The 25000-nt window shown below is 33.0% G+C and overlaps 2 protein-coding genes across 3 annotated transcripts in view; both read right to left on the bottom strand.

Annotated features, from left to right (window-relative positions):
• The window catches only part of LOC134233381 (uncharacterized), a 21017-nt gene extending 3679 nt beyond the window's left edge, over positions 1-17338 (bottom strand). Inside the window, exons 1-3 of one of the 2 annotated variants that reach the window (XM_062715342.1) lie at positions 16599-17338; positions 15584-15712; positions 14288-14913 (exon numbers count right to left, since the gene is read on the bottom strand). In XM_062715342.1, coding sequence (XP_062571326.1) covers positions 14513-14913; positions 15584-15712; positions 16599-17322 — 1254 coding nt within the window. In that variant the 5' untranslated portion in view covers positions 17323-17338 and the 3' untranslated portion in view covers positions 14288-14512. Of the gene's footprint in view, positions 1-14287; positions 14914-15583; positions 15713-16598 lie in introns of those variants that run through there. The other variant, XM_062715343.1, reaches the window with a different exon arrangement.
• Positions 17339-21743: 4405 nt separating this feature from the next.
• On the bottom strand, positions 21744-24935 carry LOC134233382 (collagen alpha-2(VIII) chain-like; the record flags this gene model as incomplete). The annotated part of the gene is made up of 2 exons (XM_062715344.1): positions 21744-21884; positions 24706-24935. Coding segments are annotated over 2 exons (371 nt in total), but the record flags the coding sequence as incomplete, so codon positions are not given.
• Between the last annotated feature and the right edge of the window lie 65 nt (positions 24936-25000).

The raw sequence follows: 25000 nt of genomic DNA, 5'->3' as shown, positions 1-25000 counted from the left end.
CCAGATAAGGAATCTGTCATGGTCTGTTGACTTTTCTGCAGATCCGTTATAGCCAAACTCAGTTTATCGTTAGCTGTTTCATGTTATAAGCTCCCAGAGAATCATTAAGTCTCCCTGATATCAACTCGTATCTGTTGTCAATGAGTTCCGGAATATTCTTGTCGATCTCCAGACTGTGTTTATGGAGGTCCAGAAGCGTAATGGATAAATACCGAACTTCAGTTTTAATGTCTGCTAAGATACCGGATGTGTTCTGTTCAAACACTTGATTTTCCTTAAGCAGTTGTGTTTGGAACACTCGGCGACTGGCGTCCACCACAGTTAAATTTTCTTTTAAAGACTCAATATTCTCATTACATCTAGTGACCTTGTTGCTTAATTGATTGTTTTCTAATATAAGCGATTGTACCTCTTTCTTCAATTCGGCTATTTCTCTGGTGGTTGTTTCTTTCAGCGAAGACATCTCGCTTTCTGAAGACACGAAACTTTTGAAGGGACACTATATCTTTCATCAGTACATGGACATTTTTCACCAATGTCATTCGGATGAGGGTCTCTTGATTTAGTAGCTGTCGAAATACATCGACGTGTTTAGTATCAAGTGAACCGAAGTCTAAGTCTGTTGAGTTCTTCATGTTGCCGTCTGTTAGAACTGAGAAAGCGTGGGACCCAAACAAGCTCATTACAGCGAACGAAAAACACGACAAATGCTTCATAGTTGAAACAAAATCACAAAAATCAGAAAAACTGAATTCCATTCACTTTATATACAGAGTAAATGAGTCTATAACTAATCTAATATCCCCAATCACATATCATGAGATTACAGATAAATTATTTCCTCAGTAAGTGAATACACCCATCAATAGAAATCAGCTCACCGGGAATAACATTTCAATTGCTTGTTTAATTTTCAGCTAAAGATACTCTTTTTCTAAAGACGATAGTTTTTTTTGAAGAGTTGATGTACATGTAGGGACAGGTAGAACTTGGAATATCAGTAATAAATCATCTACTTCAGTGTGTTATAGCAGTTACTGTATTATATTTAAATATTTAAGGAATCACTGTCTAGTTTGTTGGGTATGCCAGGGTACCAACGATAGGTGGAAACGTGGTATAATTTGCATAGCGAACGAAACCCGTAAAACATAAATGCAAAAACTTTAACCTTGCTCATAACTTTTGAGTCGGTGGGTCTATGGCTTTCATATTTTGCAAGGAGTATTTTTTATTCCTTGTTACAAGGCCTTTCTTAGGATACCACCAAATTTTACCTCTTGACCTTGGAGTTTGACCCACTTATACTTTTCAAACTTTAATCATGATAATACCTTTTCAACAGTTGGTGCTAGGGATTTCGTACTTAAAATGTGACACGACCTTTCAGTGAGTATTAATGTTTTCTATCTTTTGACCTTGACCTGAGAGGCTGGACCACTTTAAAAATCTTTTATCCTTGGCCTAACTCTTGAACAGTTAGGTTATGGATTTCATATTTCACAAGAGTATTCCTTGTGACCAGATCTTCCTTGGGATACCTCAACTTTGACCCTTTGACCTTAGAATTAGACTGCATTCAGTGTTTCACAAACACATTTTGTTATAATAAGATATGGGAAGTAACAGCCCATGAACCTCACCATTGAGCATTTCAAGCTTTAGGAGAAGGATAACTGGAAAGATTAGAACACTGTCAAACCTAACCCAAAATATTAAATGGATATCAGATTTAGATTATCTGTACAGGCAAAGGTTTTGGGGAATTTTTATTTATGATCAAAGCATTTCATGAGATATTCCAACAGTTTCTTAATTTTTTCAGATTTACATTCGATATGATTAGGATTATAAAGTTAGTGTAAAAGAGAAAACATCCAATCTTTGAGCAGTTATGATCATCTCGTATTTTTTTTTATGTTTAACTAGAACAGCGTGTACCTAATATTCAGAATCACCTGCGTTGTAAATAAATGAGCTATATTAAAAATAATCAAGTTTTCTTTTTCAATAAAACCTCGCATATTGAAAGATAACAGCATGGTACAGTAAATCACATTCATTCTCATCGTCTAGTTGTTTTCACTTTTGTATATTTAGCATCTAGGGCGTTTTCATGATTACACGAAGTCCCATCCATTAACATTCCTTGGTCTAATAAGTCATTAAAGAAGCATGTACATTTTGTACTTTGTTTTATTATTAGTTAACTTTTCAAATTCTGATTTGTAAACATTCTTTTTTTTATAGAGTTACGACGAATAACTGTTTTAACTCTAACAAAAGTAAGTAAACGATATTTATTATTTTTTTATTCATCATCATAACCTCTATCCTCATAGGTAGGATTATTTCACCACACAATCATCCGGGTGGAAAACAGCCGCTGGTGAATAGAAAGATGAGTTGAAAAATGTAAAAATGCTTAAACACTGAAAAAAATGTGACTTTTTAAACACTATACACCTACGAAAGCCCAGAAGGCTCATTCGAGATTCGAGGATCAAAATACGAGATTCGAAATTCGAGTTTCGAAATTCAAAATCCAGAGTAACCAATCAAAAGCGGGTTCAACATTTGATTACTCCCCTTTATTATGATTTTACTATCAAGAAATCGTTTAATATACTTATAACAAATGAGACATTTGATTAAATAACATTGCAAAAAAGAGTGTTATATATATTAGAAGGAAATTTAAATAATCATTGGATTTTTGATCAGCAAGATATACTTCAATTTGAGCCATCCCATGCAAAAAGGGCTTTTAAGGTTAAAATTATCAAAATTGACTTTTCAATGGATTATGATAGCACACAGTGTAAAATGACCAAATATCAAGTTTCATTCAAATATTCCAACTAATGACTGAGATACAGGCAATCAAAGTTTCAGAAGATATTGAAAAGACGCTAAAAATGACGTTAAAAATGACGTCCTAAATGACGCTTAATCATTGAATCATTATATATGTTCCTGGATTAAAAGGTCTTGAGCTGTTACCTGAAAACATGCGCACAAAGTTGTTTTACATGCACTATTTGAAATAAATGTTTTCGTAAAATTAATTCTTAATCATGCACTAATTGTCCCAACCGATCTCATATTCTAAATAAATATGATGGTTTATAAACCCATACAGGAAAGAACACGTATTTTTGACTCGATATCAGACAAGGGGTGTAAGTACATTTAGGAAGTGTCAGCATATTCGCAAGTTACAGAAATATTGTCTCTCTGGTAATTCAAAATAAACATTAATTTGAAAAAAATTGATTTAAAAAAACCTTTACAGATAATGATTTTGCAGCGGTTAAAAATTCTTTCAGTTTTTTCCTAAAAACGTTATAAGCTAAACAAAATATGACGTCATGTTTGACATGAATATTTAAACAGGGAAAAAGAAATTTTAAAAAAAAATGAAGAATAGCTATGTGACTAAATATTTTTGACATACTTTACATATTTTACATAGTTTACTTGTATTTTACTTACATAAAAATGTTTTCTTAAAAAAATAATCCATTACGATAAAACATATAACACTATTATATACGATAACTGTTCATTGTACACGTAATGGTTTATAAGGCCATTATAAAAATATTTCTAGATTCTCATCTCCGCCCACCCAGATGATTTTTTACTACCGCCTCGAATTTAGTTAAATACCGATCCCGATCATAATTAAGAAAACCAGAAATAACCACTCTTGGTTTAAGGTTCTTAAACCCTCTGTTCACTCATGTGAAATTTTTCTTTAAATTTAATGATTTTCCAAAGGAAATGTATATGCTGAAAAATAAAAACAATTATAGCATGGCTTGCGGGGGGAAATTTGACAAAAAGGCACTTAAACATGACAAATTTATAAAGAAATAATAGACATTTGTGTCACTGAGAGTTATCTCTCTTATCAGAGTATCAATGTACCTTAAATCCCGCGAATATCGGAATGAATATTTTACATCTGAAAAGACACGGGTCATTGGTTGTGAAAGATTGGTGATTATGTGACGTAAGAGATACTGTAAATGGACATCTACTATGACTTTTATTCGAATTTTCTAGATATATATACACCGATTGACCAGGTCAGTAAAAAAATCTGCAAAATGTAAAAAAAAAAATTAAGATATAAGTCGCCCTCTCGCCTTTTCAAAAAAAAAAATCAGATGAAAATCTAGGAATTTTTTTTATTATGGCCTAATCAGTATGATATTTTTAATTTTGTGACTTAGATTGATAAAGGAATGCATCTGGAGTGAATCAGAAAATTGATCGATGGGTGGGGTCCATCTGCATTAATTAACAGTGGCGAATCCAGGAATTTTGTAAAGGGTGCGCAGCAGAAGGCAGGTGGTCGGGGGCTGCACTGAAGCCCCTAGTGGTTCTAAGGCAAGGCCCTGGTGTGGCTTTGGGGGCGAAGCTCCTAAAAGCTGACAATTTTTTTTACAAATAAGAGATATTTTTTCCTTGATTTTAGGATAATAGACATAAAAGTTTTACATACGAAAAATTTAAATCGGGGGGGGGGGGATCCTAGACCCGCCGTTGATTAATAATCCATGTTTATTTTTCTAACAAGTTAAACAAAGGAATCTTGAGGGGGGGGGGTGTTCCCATACATTCTTTTGTGTCTGGGGACCACAGATCTCACTTTCTAACATACCAATATTGATTGTCATACACTGAAAAAAAAATGAAGCAGATAAAACAAAATATATGCCAAGACGATCCTTCTGGTCACGTATTTTATGTATGTTTCTTACGATATTGTACATGTTAATTCCCTGCAATATTGTCGGCCCCATCCATCACAATATTTGTACCAAATATTTGAACCTTTTTCATCAATTTAAGCTTGAATATTCAAGCAAAATTTAAATTGCCATTATGAGCGCGTCAAAATCATATTCCTCCCAAATTGTCTGAATTGGAACTATAATTATAAGCAAACCGACTTATAAGCAAACTATATTTGGTAAACAACTAAATTTTATTCAAGACGCTTTTTGGGGTTAAAACATAACAATAATAATTATTCGTATGTCTTGCAGAAACATGCAATCTTACGGAAACTGATGATGTTATATTTGATAAATTATCGCCTTATCCTCGGACGGTCATAATGAGTTCAGAATATATTTTGAAGTTTTAAAGTCACTGATTCATCAAGACTGCAAGACCCCCCCCCCCCCCCCACTTCTTTCCTCCTAATTTTGTTTACACCCTTTTGACAAGGGCGTAGTCAGGTTTACGTTTTTACACACAAACGTCCACATCAATTTTGGAAAAAAGGAGAGACGTAATTTCCATGTATGCTTGTATGCCCTTAAAACATACACATCATTTTGCAAAAATTAATATAAATAAATTCTAAAAATGAAAAAAAGATACTTCAAAACGAATTTGAATTAGGATAAAAAAATAAATGAAAATTAAAATAATCAGTTGTGGAGAAAATACAGCCGCCTTTTGTATCATAGAGAATCTTTCATATCCTGCCTAAAATAAAATGTGTATTGTGCATTTCTGATTTATGCATGCCGTATTTATCTAAAATTTACTTATTTAAAAAACACTCGAGGACACCAGCTTAAAACAGCCATTTCAGACTGCTTAAAAGTCTAAATTGTTATACACATGTATCTCTGCAACGCCACGTGAGCTGCTAAATTGTGAGGAAATTGTACTCATCTACATGTACATATTGTATCAAGTGAGTCACCTCTGATGGTATCGCCGAAATAAATGAACATCACTGCTGTATTGGCTCATTTTTTATTAAAAAGGGAGACTGGATTATTTTCCTAAAATGCATTTTATTTGTGTCTTTTTCATTAAATCTTCGAATCTTATTGTTATTTTTTACCCCCCCCCCCTAGATCCGTGTACGCATGTTGTTTATACTACTTGTTAAATCTACCGGTATTTATTTCTAATAAACTTTGTAAGCATTTTTGTGAGAAAGGAAGAAAAAATATTCAAACGATATTGAATTTAATCTTTCTGATAACATTTCGAGGAGATTATGTTTGTTAAAAAAAATATTTTAAGTATAATATCGCTTTATTTATTTGTAAGTTAATTTTGTTTTTAGGCATGTACATCATGTTGTACATGGGTATTGTACATCCGGGAGGTGGGAAATTATTTCAAAATATAATATTTGTTAAATAAATTAGTCTGAAGACGTCTAAGATAGAAGATTGTCTAAAGAACCAGCTACTAGTTGCCACCACCCCTTTTATAGCATCAGCTTCCCTATTTGAGATTTTTTTTAATTTTGAAGTATTATTTCTTCTTTTTTGGGGGGGAGGGGGGTCTCAAAGATTTTTTAAAATTTATCTTCCCCACTCCCCCGTAAACATTAAAAAATTACACAATGTGTCTGGGACACAGGCCTTTAGATCGCTTAGAAAAAAAAATTGAGTTGTTGAAAAAAAAATAAAGGTATGGAACTCTTTTCATGGGGTACCTACTTTCGCCAATAAAATTCTTTTAAATCAAATGCTTTACAATTTTACTTTCTATCCATATCTATTCAAATATAAACAATCTTCATTTCTACCAAAGTTCATTCCGTAATTCCTTATACTTCTCGAGATATTCTGAAATCAATTCCCAAATTGACAATAATTTTTTTACTCGACGTCAGCTTGGGCCTTCACTAATTGTAAAGCGGGAACGACGGGACAAATTTTCCCCGGAATTTATTCTAAACTCAATGAATATTTGCTCATTTGCATTCAAGCTTTACAAGGTTTTCTTTAATTTGATCATATGGTGTAACTAAGTCATAAACAACATTTTAGCGGTCTAATTGTTTTGAAAATCGAAACGTATATAATATATTCCGGGAAAAATTCGTTCTACCATGGCTTCATTCACATTTATAATCAACATGGCGGTAGTTGTTGATGTAGACGTTTTCAAATTAATTTTTCGCGAAAGGAATATTATTACGGACTTAACATTACAATCTGGAGTAAGAAATCAACTTTAAATTGTTGAAAGATATTGCGAATACTATGCAACTCTTCGCCGCACTTCAAACACCATCTGTTTACATGTGAATGGCCAGGGGCCCAAGCTAATGTCGAGTAAAAGAAAGTAGGTCATTTTTGAAATTGATTTCAGAATATCTCAAGAAATATCAGGAATTTCGGAATGAGCTTTGGTAGAATTGAAGAATGTTTAACTATGAATAGATTTAAATAAAAAGTAGAATTTTAGAGCATTCGAATAAAAAATATTTTAATAGCGAAATTAGGTACCCAGTGTAAGAGTTCAGTACCTTTATTTTTTTTTACACACACAATTTTTTTAAAGCGATTCAAAGGCCTGTGGTCTGGGATGTCAAATATTTCTGTACTTAAATAGAATTGACTCATGTCATTTTTGCTGTGACGGAGGCAAATCGTCATTTATGACGTTTATACATACAAAATATATAGATCTCAGTTCGTGTTGTGAAATCTTATTACATAATTCAGATGTTTACTTTGTTATGCATCTGATTGTGTTCGAAGAATTCATATTAACCAAACTTTTTCAAATTCCTTGGCCTCGCTAGACCTCAGCAAAATTTTAATCGTGAATGTGAACAAACCTGAACTTTTATTGTAGTAAAAGAATTTTTCTTGTAAAAAAAATCACTTTTGTTATGATGTTTTAGCATTTAAAAGGAAGTGTACATGAGAAATGCGGAATTACATGCAGGTACAACCTCCATCAATACATGAACATAGGATATTTAAACAAATCTTATGATCGGAATAAGTTTCATCTTTCAGCAAAATTTATGCCCAATATTGGAAATGTCCAAGGGAAACTAAGCTCTGAGCTAAAAACAGATATTCCTTTTAAGAATATTTAAATGGCTTTAGATCGTATACACAATAATGAAAAAAGATATCTATAACGTTCATGCATGTTAAAAAGTTGAGAAAATTTATGTCTCACTTGCAACTTGCATATTATGACGTTATCTTCACCGTCGTTTTTCTCATTATGACGTCAAAGTACATAAGGGCCCTTTTCGCATGGGACGGCTCTTATTTTATATTTATGGCTTCTTAAATATTAAATAGAATACATATATCAGGCGTATATATATTTTTGCATTGTCTACTTTGTTTACGGGGTTGATAACATATAAAGTTATAAATAAGTGTCAAGTGTCAAGTGACTAAATATTAACAATAACCCCACCCCTACTCACCCCATCTGCCTATTTTTCCAAACACACTGAAAATGTTACTTCGTAAAACTTGAAAGGCGAGGTAGTATTGAAAAACAAAAATCGCGTTCGTTTTCCTGATAGAGGAAATACATAAAAAAAATAATTATTTAATTACTTACCTTAATTCATCTAAGGCTTTGATTTCTTGAATTGATTAAAAATTGTATATATAATACAGATTGGCAATATGAATTAAAATAAATGCGGCATTTATTTTATCTTATATCAATAGTAGAATGTTAATAAGAAAACTTCTGCACTACAATTTTCAAAATCTGAAATGCAAGTCTGAAAAGGTTGATTAATATGTGATCCCACATCTACTTTTCCAGAGGGCACTAAAGTCTTGTTTTTGTCCTGTTCACGATTCGTTTTGTTTACTCAATTTATTAGATTGATCACTATTCCTAATTCATTTTCACAATGCAAAAAGTCCTCAATTACTATGTTCTGGAGCGACAAGATGGCAATGTCAGCTAAAATAATACACGACAACTTAATAATTACTATTAATAAGTACTAGTAAACATGGAGGACTACTTCCCTCTAAGGAATAGACAACAGTTGTCGTGCTGTTAGGTCCTTCTCCATTAAGACTGAACACACCCATTTTCACATAATAAGGTAGATAAGATAATTTTTAATCTTTGAGGTTTACTGCCTATGATATACTTTTACCAGACACCATTTTCTTAATCATATATACTACATGTAGTAATCCGTCACCATCAACTTTGAAAAAAAAGACATTAATTGACTTTTTGTGGGAAAGTACCATTTCCCAGCCCTGCAAATTTAATATAATCCTTTATTATTTTAAAACTGCAGGTTCTCAGAATTGTCCATGTATTGTAAATAAAATAACTTGCTTTTCATGAGCAGCAGCCTTCCACACTGGGCAATAATATTTATTGGTTCAATTGGTGGAACCTTAAGTTTCCTAATTCTGTAAGGCAAGCTTACATATCCGTATCCACTTGCTCCTCTCCTATCTGGGACCATTGTACACGTTTCTCACTTGGATATATTTGCATATCCACTGCTCTCTCCCACTATGATCATGCAGTCATCAACTGCGTTCATATGACTATAGATGCAACAGCTCCTGCTATGAGTGCAATTGCTCTATCATTCTCGTGGAGAACAATCTCTACTACACTTGTACCCCTGCTTAGAAATATATATATATGAAATGTTTCATAAGAGGAATAAAAATAAGTTTTTAATAATATTTTTTGAAAAAAAGGAAATTCAGAATATTTAAAATTGCTGATTTACATCTTTAAAAATTCAATTTTGGTCAATGTATTTAATTGTATATTAAAACTTTTCAAAAATTGTAGAGAACTGTATATTTTTATTTTTTCGTATCATTTATATTTTTTAAAAAGAACGATAACTCTTCACACTTGGGTAATAACATTCAGAAAGAGAAAATTTCTTTAACTAGTAGGCCTATATCTACTTCAAGAATGATTTCAGCTAGTAAAAGTAAATAGAAAAACTAAAAAAAAAAATCATAGAAAAGCATTCTGGAGTAACAATCATTATAAAAGCATTCTCATTTTTCATCATAATGTTAAATTATTGATTTTTGTCGGAGGGTTTCAATAACGTTGATCGATGACGTCACAACTGCATCAAAACAAAAATTAAGAGAATGTGATGACGGCGCTGCTTGTGTCCAGATAACTGTGTTTGAGAGGTAAATACTTGATATATTCTTTGTGATTTATTAGAGAAAAGGATCATTGATCAGGTGTACTGATTTTAAAGCCGTATGTTTTTCATTACTGAAGACAAGAAGCCGCGTCCTTATGTAAGTCAGGATTTCCTCTGATATTCTTGAAAAACTCAAAGAATGCAGATATAAGTAATAAACAACGATTATTCAGTGAACATGGCATTATGAATAGCAATAGCTCTGCTGGCATATTTTCCATGATGCGCTAGCGCGCATCATGGAATATGCCAGCAGAGCATTTGCTATTCATAACGCCATGTTCACTGAATAACGTTGTTTATTTCTTAAATAAATTCATTCCAACGTATATACATGTACATGTACTTTCAAATATGGCAAAAAGCATGCTATAGACAAACACAAGGATTCTGAGGTATTTGCGAATCATCTCATTGTGAAGGGGTTTTTTTGTAATGTATAAAGTAAAAATAAGATTAAATGAAACCGTAATCTTACATAATATGTATAGGTTACATCGTTTTCAAACACGGAGCGCCCGAGATTTCCACGCCCCATGAAAAAATTTAACGATATATATGATCAATACTACTCGGCTTCTATGATGTTAGCAACTTGTCGCATGTCTGATGGCTTAAGTTTCATTGAGAGTGTCAAAATTCAATAAAAAAAATATTCAGCGGGTCACGAACTTAAGATTCATTTCAAGCTAGCTCTCCAACATGTCGGGCGTTCTTACTGAATTTGACTTTGACTTTTTAATTGAGTTTGAAGATTTTGACGATTTATCTTTCAGCCAGGCACTTGATAAATATGAAATCACAGAAGCAAATATCAAGGAGTTTAACCTGTAAAGTTTGGAGATTTTACCGTAACTTTCCAAATGGATTAATCTTTTGAACGACTGGGAAGTTTCAACTGAGTTAAATACATGTATTTGAATTTAGTTAAGGGGTAAGAAATAGTTAAACATGTTCATTTTTCTGTAGTTATAAACTTATGAAATAAAATCAGTTTTTTTCTCATGACCAGTGGTCCTTTTCACAAAACATCTTACGACTAAGACTAAATTTCTTCACTCTGTAATTTTTTATTCAACGAAGATATATATTTTTTCAAATAATTATTTACAATAAAATACTATACAATATCAATATAAACTGAGACTTTTGGAGCTTAGATATATGTTGACTTGTAGAATGGACTTCTGGAGCTTAGATATATGTTGACTTGTAGAATGGAAGGAAATTTTAGTCTAAGTCCTAAGAATTTTAGTGAAAAAGGCCACTGATTTCTGCCTCCTGCAGTGATATATGAAGGGGCGTGGAAAGTATTACCGCATATGTGATATGGGATAGATCAAAGAAAATCACCACAGATATGTGACAATATATCATAGGGTTATTGAACTTATATTGGTGAATACTGGCACAAGTTGGCTGTTCAAATGCACGAGCTTGCGAGTGCATTTGAACAGCTAACGCGTGCAAATAGTCACCAATACAAGTTCAATAACTCCTTTATTATATAGCTAAAACATTTCCTCATAATTTATAATAATTATTCCAACTAAAAAAAGGCAAATTAATGATTTTTTTTAAATATCGGTATTCAAATTAACGCCTGTCCTGTAAGCGTTCAATATCGCATAATTCCGATGACCCTACCGAGCGATATGATTTGCTTATTTAGGTTTTAATGGGTCTAATACGTACTAAATTTTTAATAAATAATTTCATTTTGTGTGAAAAATAAACACATCTTACCTAGATGCCACTTCATTTCGTTAATTTAGCTCTGAGAATTTGACCAGTCGATTTTTTTTGTTTACAACGGGGCGTTCGATATTGAACGCTCGTATTCGGAATGTTTCCGGCATACTCGTATACGTAATACAAAGTCAGTGTTCAATAAAACGTCAAGATATTGAACGCTAAAATTCTCTAGATTTTTGGTAGTATTTTATTAGAGACTATTTATTAGCTATATACATGTAATAATATGCAATTATGGACTTCAATGTAGGTCGATATATGGTTATAAGGACTCATGGCAATATAATGTTGACTGAAGACACAGAAAGTGATAGCGACCGAGTCTGCGAGGTCGCTATCATTTTCTGTGTCTGAGGTCAATATCAATTGCCATGAGTCCTTATAAGCACATATCGACCGTTCACTGAAGTCCATAATAGTTATATTATATAATCACTCGAATTGAATGCACTGACACAGTCCTAACTGAACGGACTTGCCTGTCATTACTTCACAATGGTTAAATTCACGCTTCTTTTAGATTACGTCACGTTCTACGTAACTTTAGTGCAACCGAACGGCGTGTCGTGCGATATCACGTCATGTGATGTTCTTTCAGCCAAAGAAAATTACGAAAAGTGCGTCCGCGGAAAATGATATCCCACGACACACCGTTCGGTTGCATCAAAGTTAAGTAGAACGTGACGTCACAATATAGGAAGCATTGTGACGTAATGACAGCCTCGCAGGCTCGGTCGCTATCATTTTCTGTGTCTTCGGTCAATATCAATACTGCCATGAGTCCTTATAACCACACAGCAACCTACACTGAATACACCACAATAGTCAATAGTTTTTGCTTATGTACGGCGATTTTCTGTTTGTATCTTTCGTACATGTAGACATTCTCCATGTAGTACAAAGAAATCGCTGTTAAAATCATTATTGACTTCGATTACGAAAGACTTAAACGTTCCATTCAAACAAAAAAATTGCCAATTTAAAGCGAGACGTTTATTTTAAAGTTGAATAAATTTAACGCTTCTGGGATTATTCCAAATTTATGATATTTCTTATAAAGTATAAATTAATGATACTGAAATATCACAGGATTTTGCTTCATAATTGTAATAAGAAATTTCAATTTTTGTTGCTTTTTTCATACAGTGGGAAAGGGAAACGTTGTTCGTGATTGTCATGACGAACACCAAAACCTACTGGTACTCATAATACATGGGATAATTAATATGAAATGTTTATATGGAAGAATCTTTCAACATGATATAATTTTTTTTAAAGATATGTATGCCGTGTTAAACAGTATTTTTGCACAGCTGAAACCGAACAAAAATTTCTGAAGTATGATAAGCTATCAAAAATGAAGCAATCTTGCAAATTCGACGAAATATAATTCGGTATTAATAAAGTACTGGTCGGGAAAAGAACACGATATCCTCATGCATATTTATAAAGGACTGACGTTTAACCTGGATCTGCGCATGTGCGCGGGAAAAGCATCGCGAGAACAATCAGGTCGATGAAAATATTTTTTGTGACGTCTGTTCAGTGAGGAACCAATATGACTGACAAATCTACCAATCAGTTCAATGAGTTGCATTTAATGCATTTATGGGTTACTACATAAAATACTACATGTGTTTTTCGGAAAGGCTAGTTTTTAAAATCGCTCTCGGAAAGACTTGATGCATTTTCCCAAGCATTTACACGCTTAATGCAATATGTACATTATTATATACTAATTTTATGCTCATATTTGCATACAAATGATTAACAATGACAAAAATTAAAGTTTCCCCCACTCCATTGTACAGGTCCGTTTGTTTAGAGTTTCCACGTGCTGTACTGCTAGAGAAAAGACAATTGCACGTGATTATTCCTCGGTACAAAAAGCAAACAACTGTGAGGTGTGCTCACGTATTGACAATCCCTAACTCACGTGTTTGTAGTAAAAACGTAGTAGACCATCATGCTTTTCGGTTCATTCACGAGATTGGACCATTGTTTGCTGTGAGCATGCAAGACAACGTGATCATGAATATTTCAATAAGAGGCGTTTATTATCCGACTCGGAGAGAAAATAATTTTTACCAAATAATATTTCATAACTTTTAAAAGTGATGGAGTGGAATTGTCTTATTTGCAGAAAGTATATAACTTATATAACTTGATGAGAAACCACATATATTTATTTCTTTTAGAATAAAACAATAATACGGCATATATATCTTTAAGCAAGATGTCTAAATGATTTTTCTTGCATATTCTAATTAATTGTTGTGAGGAAGATAAATCGCAAAACATCAAAATCCATCATCAACCTCGTATGGAAAGCCATAGGGAACCCACATGTCATGTTCTATATATTTCATATATGGCTTTGCATAACCTCGTACAATGAGATGTACAATTGATAACAAAACAAAACGTTCGGAGAACATGCAAATTTATTCTAAGTTCCAAGGTATCGCAGTTGAATGTGCACTTAAAATATACAATGTTGATAAAATCAGAAGACCCAAGATTATACAAATATAAAAAAGTTAAAATAAAGGACAAATAAATCATAACGCTCTCACTTTTAAAGGAAGCAACGTTAAATAGTTCATTTATTTAGGATCCTCTTTCAAACACATGCATGCCATAAAACTCGATTGAAACCAAGAGTGTATCTGGGAATATTTTCGGTGAATCTATTGTGTAAAAAATCGACTTTTTATAAACTTGTGAGCATCTGATAACGATGTCATTAGGCCCCTTGTCGCCATTTTTTCCTTTTTATAAACATTCTTAGAGAAGGAATCCAGAGAAGGTTGTGATAGGTACAGAGTCGGAATAGTATCCAATGCCAGTATAACGTTTGATCCACACTTTGTCACCCTGATTTAGCCTTAACACAACCAGGTTAACCCCTGTCTCGAAATAATCCTTATCAGCATAGTCGAATGCCATTGTTCTTACCTTGGATTCTCCATTCAATACAATGTCCATCCGAATTTCTTTTAAATCATAACTCTGTACACTGATGAAGAAGACGTAGTGCCCGTCCACGGGGCCCGTGAACATCCCTGTAGTGGGGTTGTAACCTCCACCAGTATTAAATATTATCTTGGGGAAAACCAGTGTACTCCCGCTCCATGAAGTGTCGGAGGACGTTATTCCCGCGGTGAAGGCTACTTTTGTAGACGCACCTAAAATACAATCACCCTATTAGTTTTGACAATTTATTTCTGTTTCAACATACATGTACTTTCAATTGATTCCAATATTTCTTAATACATGTATTTACATTTCCAATGTCTTTGTCCAATTAAAATTACATATAGTTAATATCTCCAATAATGTATTAGTATTTGGTTTTGCAGGGCTTGTAGCACGTGGGTTGGCGGAATCAAGAGCATGTTAATATAAGAAATAACTGTCAGATTTTATCGATTTCATGACGATGATCAGTCGATTGGCTTGCGTGATAATTTTATGCATTACGACTTCGGCGTTTATGCAAATTATCACACAAGCCATCATAAAATCGAAAAAAAAAAAGACAGTTACTCCTTAAATATATCTATTTAATATATTGGTACTGAGTATTTAAGATCTAATTTAAAAATAAAATAAAAAGAGGGATAAAAAACAATTATCGAATTTCCACAAACATCAATTCTATCTAAATACTAGTATAAAATGAAAAAAAGGCGTAGGGTTATCAATAAAAATGGTTAATTCCAGGGTGGAATAAAACTTCAAATGATTTTTCAGTATATAGAAGTGAGAATTTATTGATAAAGCCATATTGACGCGTAAGCCTGACTCAAACTCTATAGTAAAACGTTATCCTTCAGCTGTCTTTTGAATACATACCACACTGCCTGTTGGTAAAATTCAATCGGAACACCTCAAGAGATGACACAGAAGACGAGAGTTTTAATTGTTCAAACTGAGTCTGTTTGAGTTCCGATTGTAGGTCTTCCATTGTGTTGTTCATATGATCTGTAGAAACAGAATAATTAAAATGAGTAATGAATGTTAATTATTTCCCACTTTCTTCGTAAGTTTCATCTTCAGTCATGTAGTTAATTAATTAAGATTTTATCGTTGTTTAGATATTCCGATAAAAGTGAAAACGGAGGGGACTCTAGATTTCCATATGTCCGTCAGCCTGTCCCTTTGTCATTCTGTCTCACTTTGTCTTATGCATTTTTTTAAGCTTGCAGAAATCGAGCTGATTTTTAGTACATGTATTTAAGTGTGTCCTGCAGAGTTGAAGATCAAGTTTGAATTTCATTCAGCTTCGATGAGATATGGCGGAATTACTGTACGACCTTTTTTTTTATTTTTAAGGTTTTTTCTAAACGCTTGTAAATATTGAGCTGTTTATTGGTGACATTGACTTTATTTTGAGTTATTGCATTTTGCTCCGCTTCAATGATATTTGAAGGAATACCGGCATTCCAAGGAAAAAACAGAAGTCTCTGGAGTTTGTCGTAAATGATTTTTTAGAAGAATTTCTCTGGAACAAACATTCCAAAAACATTTGAAAATTCAATTGATACATCAAGTATTTGTTCAAAATGTTAGGAAATTTCGATTTCGAACTCCAATCAAAGGGAGACAATTAAGACAAACGGGGGTTATAAATAACTTTAAAATGATTTTTTTATATCATTTAAAATATAAAAGATAGATTCCTTTCAGAATATTTTTAAATCCCCCCACCTTTTTTTTTGTTTTGTTTTGTCAGTTTCATTAAAGATCAGGTGAGAGACATATCTTCTTATGATGAGAAATTTAAAATCGATATTTTGGCTCACAAGAAACGGAAATGATCGAGTTACTAGATATCTTTTAAAACATTGCAAATTTATATTGTACTCACCAGATAAGGAATCTGTTATGGTCTGTTGATTTTTCTGTAGGTCATTTAGAGCCAAACTCAGTTTATCGTTGGCTGATCTCAGTTCTGTGTTATAAGCCTCCAGAGAATCATTAAGTCTCCCTGATATCAATTCGTATTTGTTGTCAATGAGTTTCGGAATATTCTTGTCGATTTCCAGACTGTGTATATTGAGGTCCAGAAGTGTAATGGACAAATACCGAACTTCAGTTTTAATGTCTGCTAAGATACCGGACGTGTTCTGTTCAAACATTTGTTTTTCCTGTAGCAGCTGTGTTTCGAACACTCGGCGACTGACGTCAACCATTGTTAAATTTTCTTTTAAAGACTCAATATTCTCATTACATATGGTTACTTTGTTGCTTAATCGGTTGTTTTCCAGCTTTAGTGATCGCACCTCTTTCTTCAACTCGGCTATTTCTCTGGTGGTTGTTTCTTTCAGCGAAGACATTTCGCTCTCTGAAGACACGAGACTTTGTTGAAGGGAGACCATGTCTTTCATCAGTGCATGGACATTTTTCACCAATGTCATTCGGATCAGGGTCTCCTGATTTAGTAGCTGTCGAAATACGTCTACGTGTTTAGTATCAAGTGAACCGAAGTCTAACTCTGTTGAGTTCTTCGTATTGCCGTCTGTTAGAATTGAGAAAGCGTGGGACCCAAACAAACTTATTACAACGAACGAAAAACACGACAAACGCTTCATGTTTGAAACACAGTCAAGAAAATCAGACAAATTGGATGCTATTCACTTTTTATACCGACTATAAAGGTGTCTTTAATAAATTAACGTAAAACCCAAATCCAAACAATTAAGATAGCAAATAAATTATTTCCTGAGTATGTGAGTGCATCCATCAATAGTTTTAGCTCACCAGTGTCACTATTTCAATGATACTTTATTTCTTAAATAATGATAGTTTTCGAAGACTTGATAAAGAAGAGAACGGACAGAAACTGGTTTTTTGATGATCCAAACGTATCTGGCGAGTATTGATCCACTTTATTGTTCCCCTACCACGAAAACAGCTATCCTGCAGGTTTTACCTTTGTATGTTTGTCTGATGGTTCCTTGGTTTTCTAGAAGGTTTTTAGTAAAACTTTGAGGAATTACTGATTGGTATTTAAATAATTTGGAAGGCAAGGATCAAATCCTATTTTAAGGAATTTCATTGATTTTATTCATTGTTTCATTGGAGGCATGATCTTTTGTAGGCCAAGAATGAAAACCTAGTTTTTGAAATATCATTTACATTACTGTAGATCACTTATTTTCACAACACCCTATTTTTGCGAGATAGTCATTGATTCTTCATAAGCAAGACAAAATTTTCACGAATTGTGGTCATTGCTCTATATAATCCTAAGGAATGATATTATTCACGAGAATAAATTTTCGCACGCACACACGTTTGCGAAAGTAAAGTGTGATTTACAGTATATTTTTAATTAAATGACTTTTGATTCCTCTCAAGAAATATTTGACGATAACGAACAGTATACAAGCTCAAAAGTCCATTTTTTGAATTCATGACTTTATGAAAAATAATTATGCTTTCAAATACAATAAGCTGTCAATTCGTTTATAATTTACCTATAATAACCAATTAATTTTATCAACACATGGACGACCCATAGGTGTAGTGTCATCTACGCAAACATCCAGTTAACACCTCCATGCTAGCCCCAGGCATTCACTGTTTTCCAGGTAAGTCCATGCTGCATCAATTTTACACTTGACTGGTGTGTATACAGGCGCAATCAAAACTTCGAGAGATAGAGAGTAAAAAATCAATGCAATATGTGTAACGTGACCCAGGTCTTGGTTCGAGAGATAGAGAGTTTCGAGAGATAGAAGTTAGAGAGATCAATAGTAAATTTGCTTAGTTGTATAGAGGAAAAAACGGGACCGGACGTTCATTTCGAGAGATCGAGAACTTCGAGAGTTCGGAGTTCGAGCCATCGAGAGTCATCTGTATATACGACATCAATTTTTTTGTCAGTTGGATATGGTTACTGTCACTTTTCTGCATTTTTGCAAACGTTATGTTTGGAAATGTTCAAAAATGCTATTTTCAAAATTCAGGCATGTTACCATGGTAACCATGAAACATAGCAGTCAAGTTTTCATATTTTGTTTCTTTGTATGTTGTTTAAAGTCCTTCTCAAGAATATTTCACTCATATGGAAAGGCCAGCCTGATATGAGTTTATGATAATATATATTTTTTTAACTGCAAGTTTGAAGAAAATTGCCACTGATATATTACCGTATATATACTCGCCTATTTAAGTCGATCCGCCTATAAGTCGGTTGTATTTAAGCTTATATATCAGAGGGACTTACCTCAAATAATAACGTTCTTTTTATAGCTCGCCTTTAGTCGGACAAAGAGTTTTGGACCAGAGATTAACTCCCCAAAACCGACTTATAGGCGGGTAAATACGGTACATGAGAATAAATGTTACTGCTGACTGTCCCTTGATGACACTCTTAGAATGGATGTTTCAATTGGTCACTTTTTTCAGAAAAACAAAGTGATAGGTTGTGCAATAGTTACTCTTTTAAATAGTCTTCTATTTAACATTTTTATAAGAAGCCTCGATGAAATCATGGAATTTTTGATTTCCAATGCTGAATCTTGGTTTTAATTTGGGTTTTTGTTTTCATGAGAAACATGGGATGTTACAGCCCATGAACCTCACCGTTGAGTATAACAAGTTTTAGGAGGAGGGTGATTTTTTGGAAAGATACAGTGGAATTAAATTCATGGATATCTAAATGAATAAATGGCGTAATTAGTATATCTGATATTCATGACCTTTTTGACTTCACTTTGAGTTTAGATCGATTATCAGCTATGCAAATAATTCTAAAAATTAAGTATTTTCGCTGTTTTAGTTGTAAAATGTAAAAATGTAAAGTAGGAAAAGACTTAATGATCCCAACGTTAGATAACCGTAATTTAAAGTGCATCTTTTCCCAAAGGTCATGAATGTCAGATATACTAATTACGCCATTTATTCATTTAGATATCCATTAATTTAATTCCACTGTACTATTACGTTTCCATCGTCCAGATAATCTGGCATGAAGTTTTCACCTCTGTAAATTTTAAAACATGTAAGACGCCTTCATAAACGCGCGAAGGTCCGTCCAGTAAACTGTTTAAAATTATTTATTATATACCCATCAATTTCCTTGTTTTTGTTACTGTTAATTTTACAGAGTTTGATCCGATTTTCCGGATCACCACACTGTGGTTTTCTGAATCCATATCACCAATCTCTGAAACTGATGACGTAGTACGCAAAAACATGACGTTATTTTTCTTGCGCGTTAATGTCCCTTGTTATTATGCTTTGTTTTATGGATAAATATTATACAATTGATCTCTAAAGTTTTATTCTGCTATATTTAGCTAGTTATAAGGAGGTATATAATAAATTTATCATTATTACAGTAATTTGATCCGAAGAGCCGCATCACGTCTCGTTGACAGGCGCGGATCATCAGATCAGACTCGACGCTTCGCGCCTCGTTAGATCTGATGATCCGCGCCTGTCAACTCGACGTGATACGACCCTTCGGATCAAGTTACTGTTATAATAATATATACGTATCTGATGATTTTTTTTTCTTTGAGAGCCTTTGAATACGATATATTTCGGACTTTTGTGAATAAAAGTGAAGTACATGTATAATTTTTACATATTAAACCTAAAAAAAATCCTCTTCAACAAAGGATGTAATATACCTGCCAACCCCTCCCAAAACTGATTGAAGACAACAGACAGACATAAACTTGTGTTGCTTATCTCTAAATGAAGAAGAAGATGCACATGTATAGATTGTCTTTACTAGTAGTAAAAATGTTATTCAGAGTTATCTAAAAGGGAATGAAACCCAGTGAACACTGTAAACACTGTTGGATTCCACTCCGTTTTTTGATTTAACCGTTTTCGCAATCATTACGAGGCAATGTGGTCAGTTTGGATGGGGGTGGGTGTTAGCTAGACCTCAATTTATAAATAAAAAATGATGAATTAAGTTTTAAAATAGAATCAGAATTCGAAGAACTAGAAAGTCTGCTATTGCAAGCAATAGCGCATGTCGCCCCGAACTAGACAAGACTTTCATTTTTTTCATCACTAAAACATTAGCTAAGCTTGGACAACAATCAACTCGAATCAATACTTTCAGTACTTTGATTAAAATTTATAGTTAAAGAATTTTCACTTTTCCCCTGTTTTTATGGAAACTATTGACAATTTGCAATTTTTAAATGCAACACGCACAATTACAGATACTAATCATTACATTAATAAAATTTCATGAAGAATGTTCAAGGGACCAGAGAGAACACTCGCAGACAAAATTCGTCGATTTTAGCACGTTTCCATGGCAACAGTAGACAATCTGAAACTGAATGACCACACAACACAACCAGTGATCCTCGTTTGAGGAAAGCTTCAGGAAGATTGTCCTAGCCTACTCCGAGAAACAGCCCGTAGAACAAAAACATGCGTACAATCGCAATATGTCGCCCAACTTCGACATAATAAGAACAATGGCTACAGAAGTTTTTAAAATTTAAAAAATAAATGAAGTCTACCTTATTTGTCTGATCTATTCATATTCAAAGAAACATCAGACAATCGTTTTAAGAAAAGTTATGGAGTTCAGGTACCTAGGGTAAGAACTACTCGACATTGTCTAATACTCCTTTAGATATGTAGGAGCCAAACTTGAAATCTGAAGTTGATTATATGTATATATAAAAAAGTTCAGAGAACAGTTTTTTTCAAACTCGTTATATTGTACTTAGATGAACTCACATTCAAAACTGATCATTCAAAAATAGACCCATTACAAGTATTATACAAATATAGAAACAAAATACACAACAAATATTTAAGGAAACAGTATTAAACAGTTTAATTTTTTGGAACTTCTATCAAACACATGCATATTAAAAAACTCGTCTGAAACCAACCGTATGTAACGTAATATTTTTTGTAGAATTCCATTACGTTGAAAAAAAGTTATTTTAAAAAGGAATCTATCATAATACCATTAGGTGATTTTTCTTCATTCTTTTCTTACTATTATTATTTATTTTTTTTTTTACAAGAGGAATCCAGAGAAGGTTGTAATAACAGGTACAGAACTGGAGTAGTATCCAGTGCCTTGACTGCGTTTGACCCACACTTTGTCACCCTGATTTAGCCTTAACACAACCAGGTTAACTCCCGTCTCATAATAATCCTTATCAGCATACACCCATTCTCAATATAAGGGCACAAATGCCTCTCTGATTTTTAAAAAAATGAAGTTCAAGAAAACAATTTTTCTATCAATTACCTTTGAAAGAAAGTATCTGAAGATTTTGTTTCCAGATTTTTTTTCATCAAATTATAATACATGGAATAATGACAAGACGATAAAGCAGAGGGTGATTTTATTCAGAAATGTAGCTTGAAATGTACGTTACTCTTTCTTCAATGTCCAAAAAGATATGTAAAAAAAAATGTAGTCATTAAAATCACAATTGGAATAGCTCATCTTAACACCAGCACATCCTACCAACTCTGTCAGCAACATATTTTCTCGGCAAACGAACGTGCGTTTGATTTTTCCTTTCAAAAAACAAAGGTTACTTTTTGATCCAGATGTATAAAAACATTTTTTTAAATATATGCTTTAAATTCTTCTCTCTGTTTTGTTTAGAGCGATCAGTTTGGAATCTTGTCATTTTTTATAGATACTGGAACCTAACATGTACATGTAGAAAAATTCTATTTTGTAGTTACTATCTTTTTTAACATATATCCATGCTGATTTAGAAAACTACGTAAATGTAACGTACATTTCAAGATATATTTCTGTTTAATAAAAAGCTTAAAATTCATCTAAAAATTCATTGTTTTGATTCAGTTTATTAAAAAAAAGATTCTCTATGTAATCACATTGTGTTATATGTCGCAAACACCACTATAAAGATACGATTGCCTCAGAATATGAGTAGGTAACGTACATTTCAAGCTTGTAATATGTAAATTAGTAATAAGAAAATTTTGAAAAAAAAGCAATTATTGACATAAAATTCATTTCAATGAAGCGTTTTAAGGCAGTAATATAAGAAATCATAATGTAACAAACGAGGTTATTTGTCATTAACTACATGAATGTCACGTCACTTCGGTAACGTTCATTTCACATATTATTGGAGAGTCCCCTCCACCTCAGTTCATTACCATTCTTTTGTGCTGTTTCGCTGAAATTGACACCGGTCGTAGCCTAGTTACTTCTACCTGTGTGCAAGGGTACAGACAAAAAAATATAAGAGTCAGACGTATTTTGCTATGATCTAACATATGCTCGTGTTTGGCCATGGAAACTGAACATAAATCTATTCCGAATATATCCATCGACAGTATGTTAACAATTTCATTTAATATGTTGCAACATCGTTTTTCAAAACACAAACATACGTGCTTTTCAGCAGATCTGGAAAAATATAACCCAAAATGCAATGATTCAAACAAAACTGAGTATTGTGTGCCTTTCAGTATTTGAAAGGTACGTGACCGTCTTGTGTTCTGGGTTTAGGCCTATTTGTTTCTTTTTTTCAATTTTTTGTTTCTTTTTTTACCAATTATAAGCCTATGCATACCTTGTTTAAATTATCAACAACAATTAAATTATAATATTGACGAAAAGTCGCATATTAAAAGTAAACAAACTGCAATAAGGTTGCCAAAGATGAATTTAAGACACTTAGAAATAAATTTTCTAGCATGTGGTAACAGTCTAAAACATTTACGAGGATTGGGGGTGCATTTAGATGGATTTATGTGGCCAGTTGTCAAATGGATTGTAACGATAATTTTGTTTCGCTCGTGTAAACGCAATTCATTGACTAAATTTAAAAAAAATGTCAGTTAGAAATACGTGAAATGTACGTTACCATACGTAACGTACATTTCAAATATAAAAATCAATTCTCTTCAACAAGCATACGTTAGACACGCAATATATTGATACTATTTGAACTTGCATATCATAAGAAATGCATCATACAGGTTTTGTACTCAGAAATATATACCAGGTATCAAAATTATTTTACATATAATTGACCTTAATATATTTTTTTTCCTCAGCAGAAACGTTTCTTTTCATTAATTTTGGGATTTAGCCGACCTCCAAACAGTGAAACTTTCCTTTGTGTACACATTCGACTGTGTGAAAGTATGAGAATACATGAAAATTCGTGCGAGATTCACTTAATTCGAATTTCATGGTAACGTACATTTCAGTAACGTACATTTCAAATGATAACTTTTCATGTAAAAAATAATTTTTAATTGTGTTAATCAAATCGTCTTTGCCAGTTTACAGGGTACAAGGGGTTGCTTACTCAGAGTCGTCTCATATTTTCTTCTTAATATATATTCTTAATGGAAAAATATAGGTAACGTACATTTCTTTCTTATCTCTACGATTGAAAATGTCTTTCATTCCGTAAACATATTTAAAAAAGTTGCTCAAATTGTTCAATTTCATGTTACATTATCTAAGTAGGAGTAATTAATCTATTGAAATCTCAAATTTAGCCCATCAATTAGTAAAGGAGAACAAAACTATCAGGTGTATAATCTTTGTGTTTGCTTTTAATGTGGTTGAAATAAAATTAAGCGACAGGGACATTGCCCAATAAAAATTATTTATTATCACAAAGAAAATGTATTTATTATTATGAAAAGAAATATATATGATACAAGGTTTAACTTATCAGAAAATTTTTACTTAAGAATCAAAACTATATATTACACAGAGGGGATTCAGAATAATATTTGCCTCGGCGACAGTAACGTACATTTAAAATAGGCTACTATATTTGAATTTGGAACTCCTTAAATACCCTTTCAGATCGATAATTATATGAATTCTTATTCATTGTTATATGACTATTTATAATGTTGATTTAAAAATTACATCAGTGGTATTTCTTTTAAATGAAAATGAGGCGACATTATTTGAGCCCTTATATTGAGAATGGGTGATAGTCGAATGCTAATGTCCTGACCTGAGATTCTCCATTCAATACAATGTCCACCCGAATTTCCTTTGTGTCATGACTCTGTACACTGACGAAGAAGACGTAGTGCCCGTCCACGGGGGCCGTGAACATCCCTGTAGTGGGGTTGTAACCTCCACCTGCATTAAATATTATCTTGGGGAAAACCAGTGTACTCCCGCTCCATGAAGAGTCGGAGGACGTTATTCCCGCGGTGAAGGCTACATTTGTAGACGCACCTAAAATACAATCACTCTATTAGTATTGACAATATATTTTTGTTTCACTTTCCTTTCAATTCATT

The sequence above is a fragment of the Saccostrea cucullata genome, unplaced genomic scaffold (genome assembly GCF_032062105.1).
Source record: "Saccostrea cucullata isolate Sc308-1 unplaced genomic scaffold, CSIRO_AGI_Scuc_v1 ctg4018, whole genome shotgun sequence".
Lineage (NCBI taxonomy): Eukaryota > Metazoa > Mollusca > Bivalvia > Ostreida > Ostreidae > Saccostrea > Saccostrea cuccullata.
Note: the sequence above shows the minus strand (reverse complement) of the source record. Positions and strands in the feature narration are given on the sequence as shown.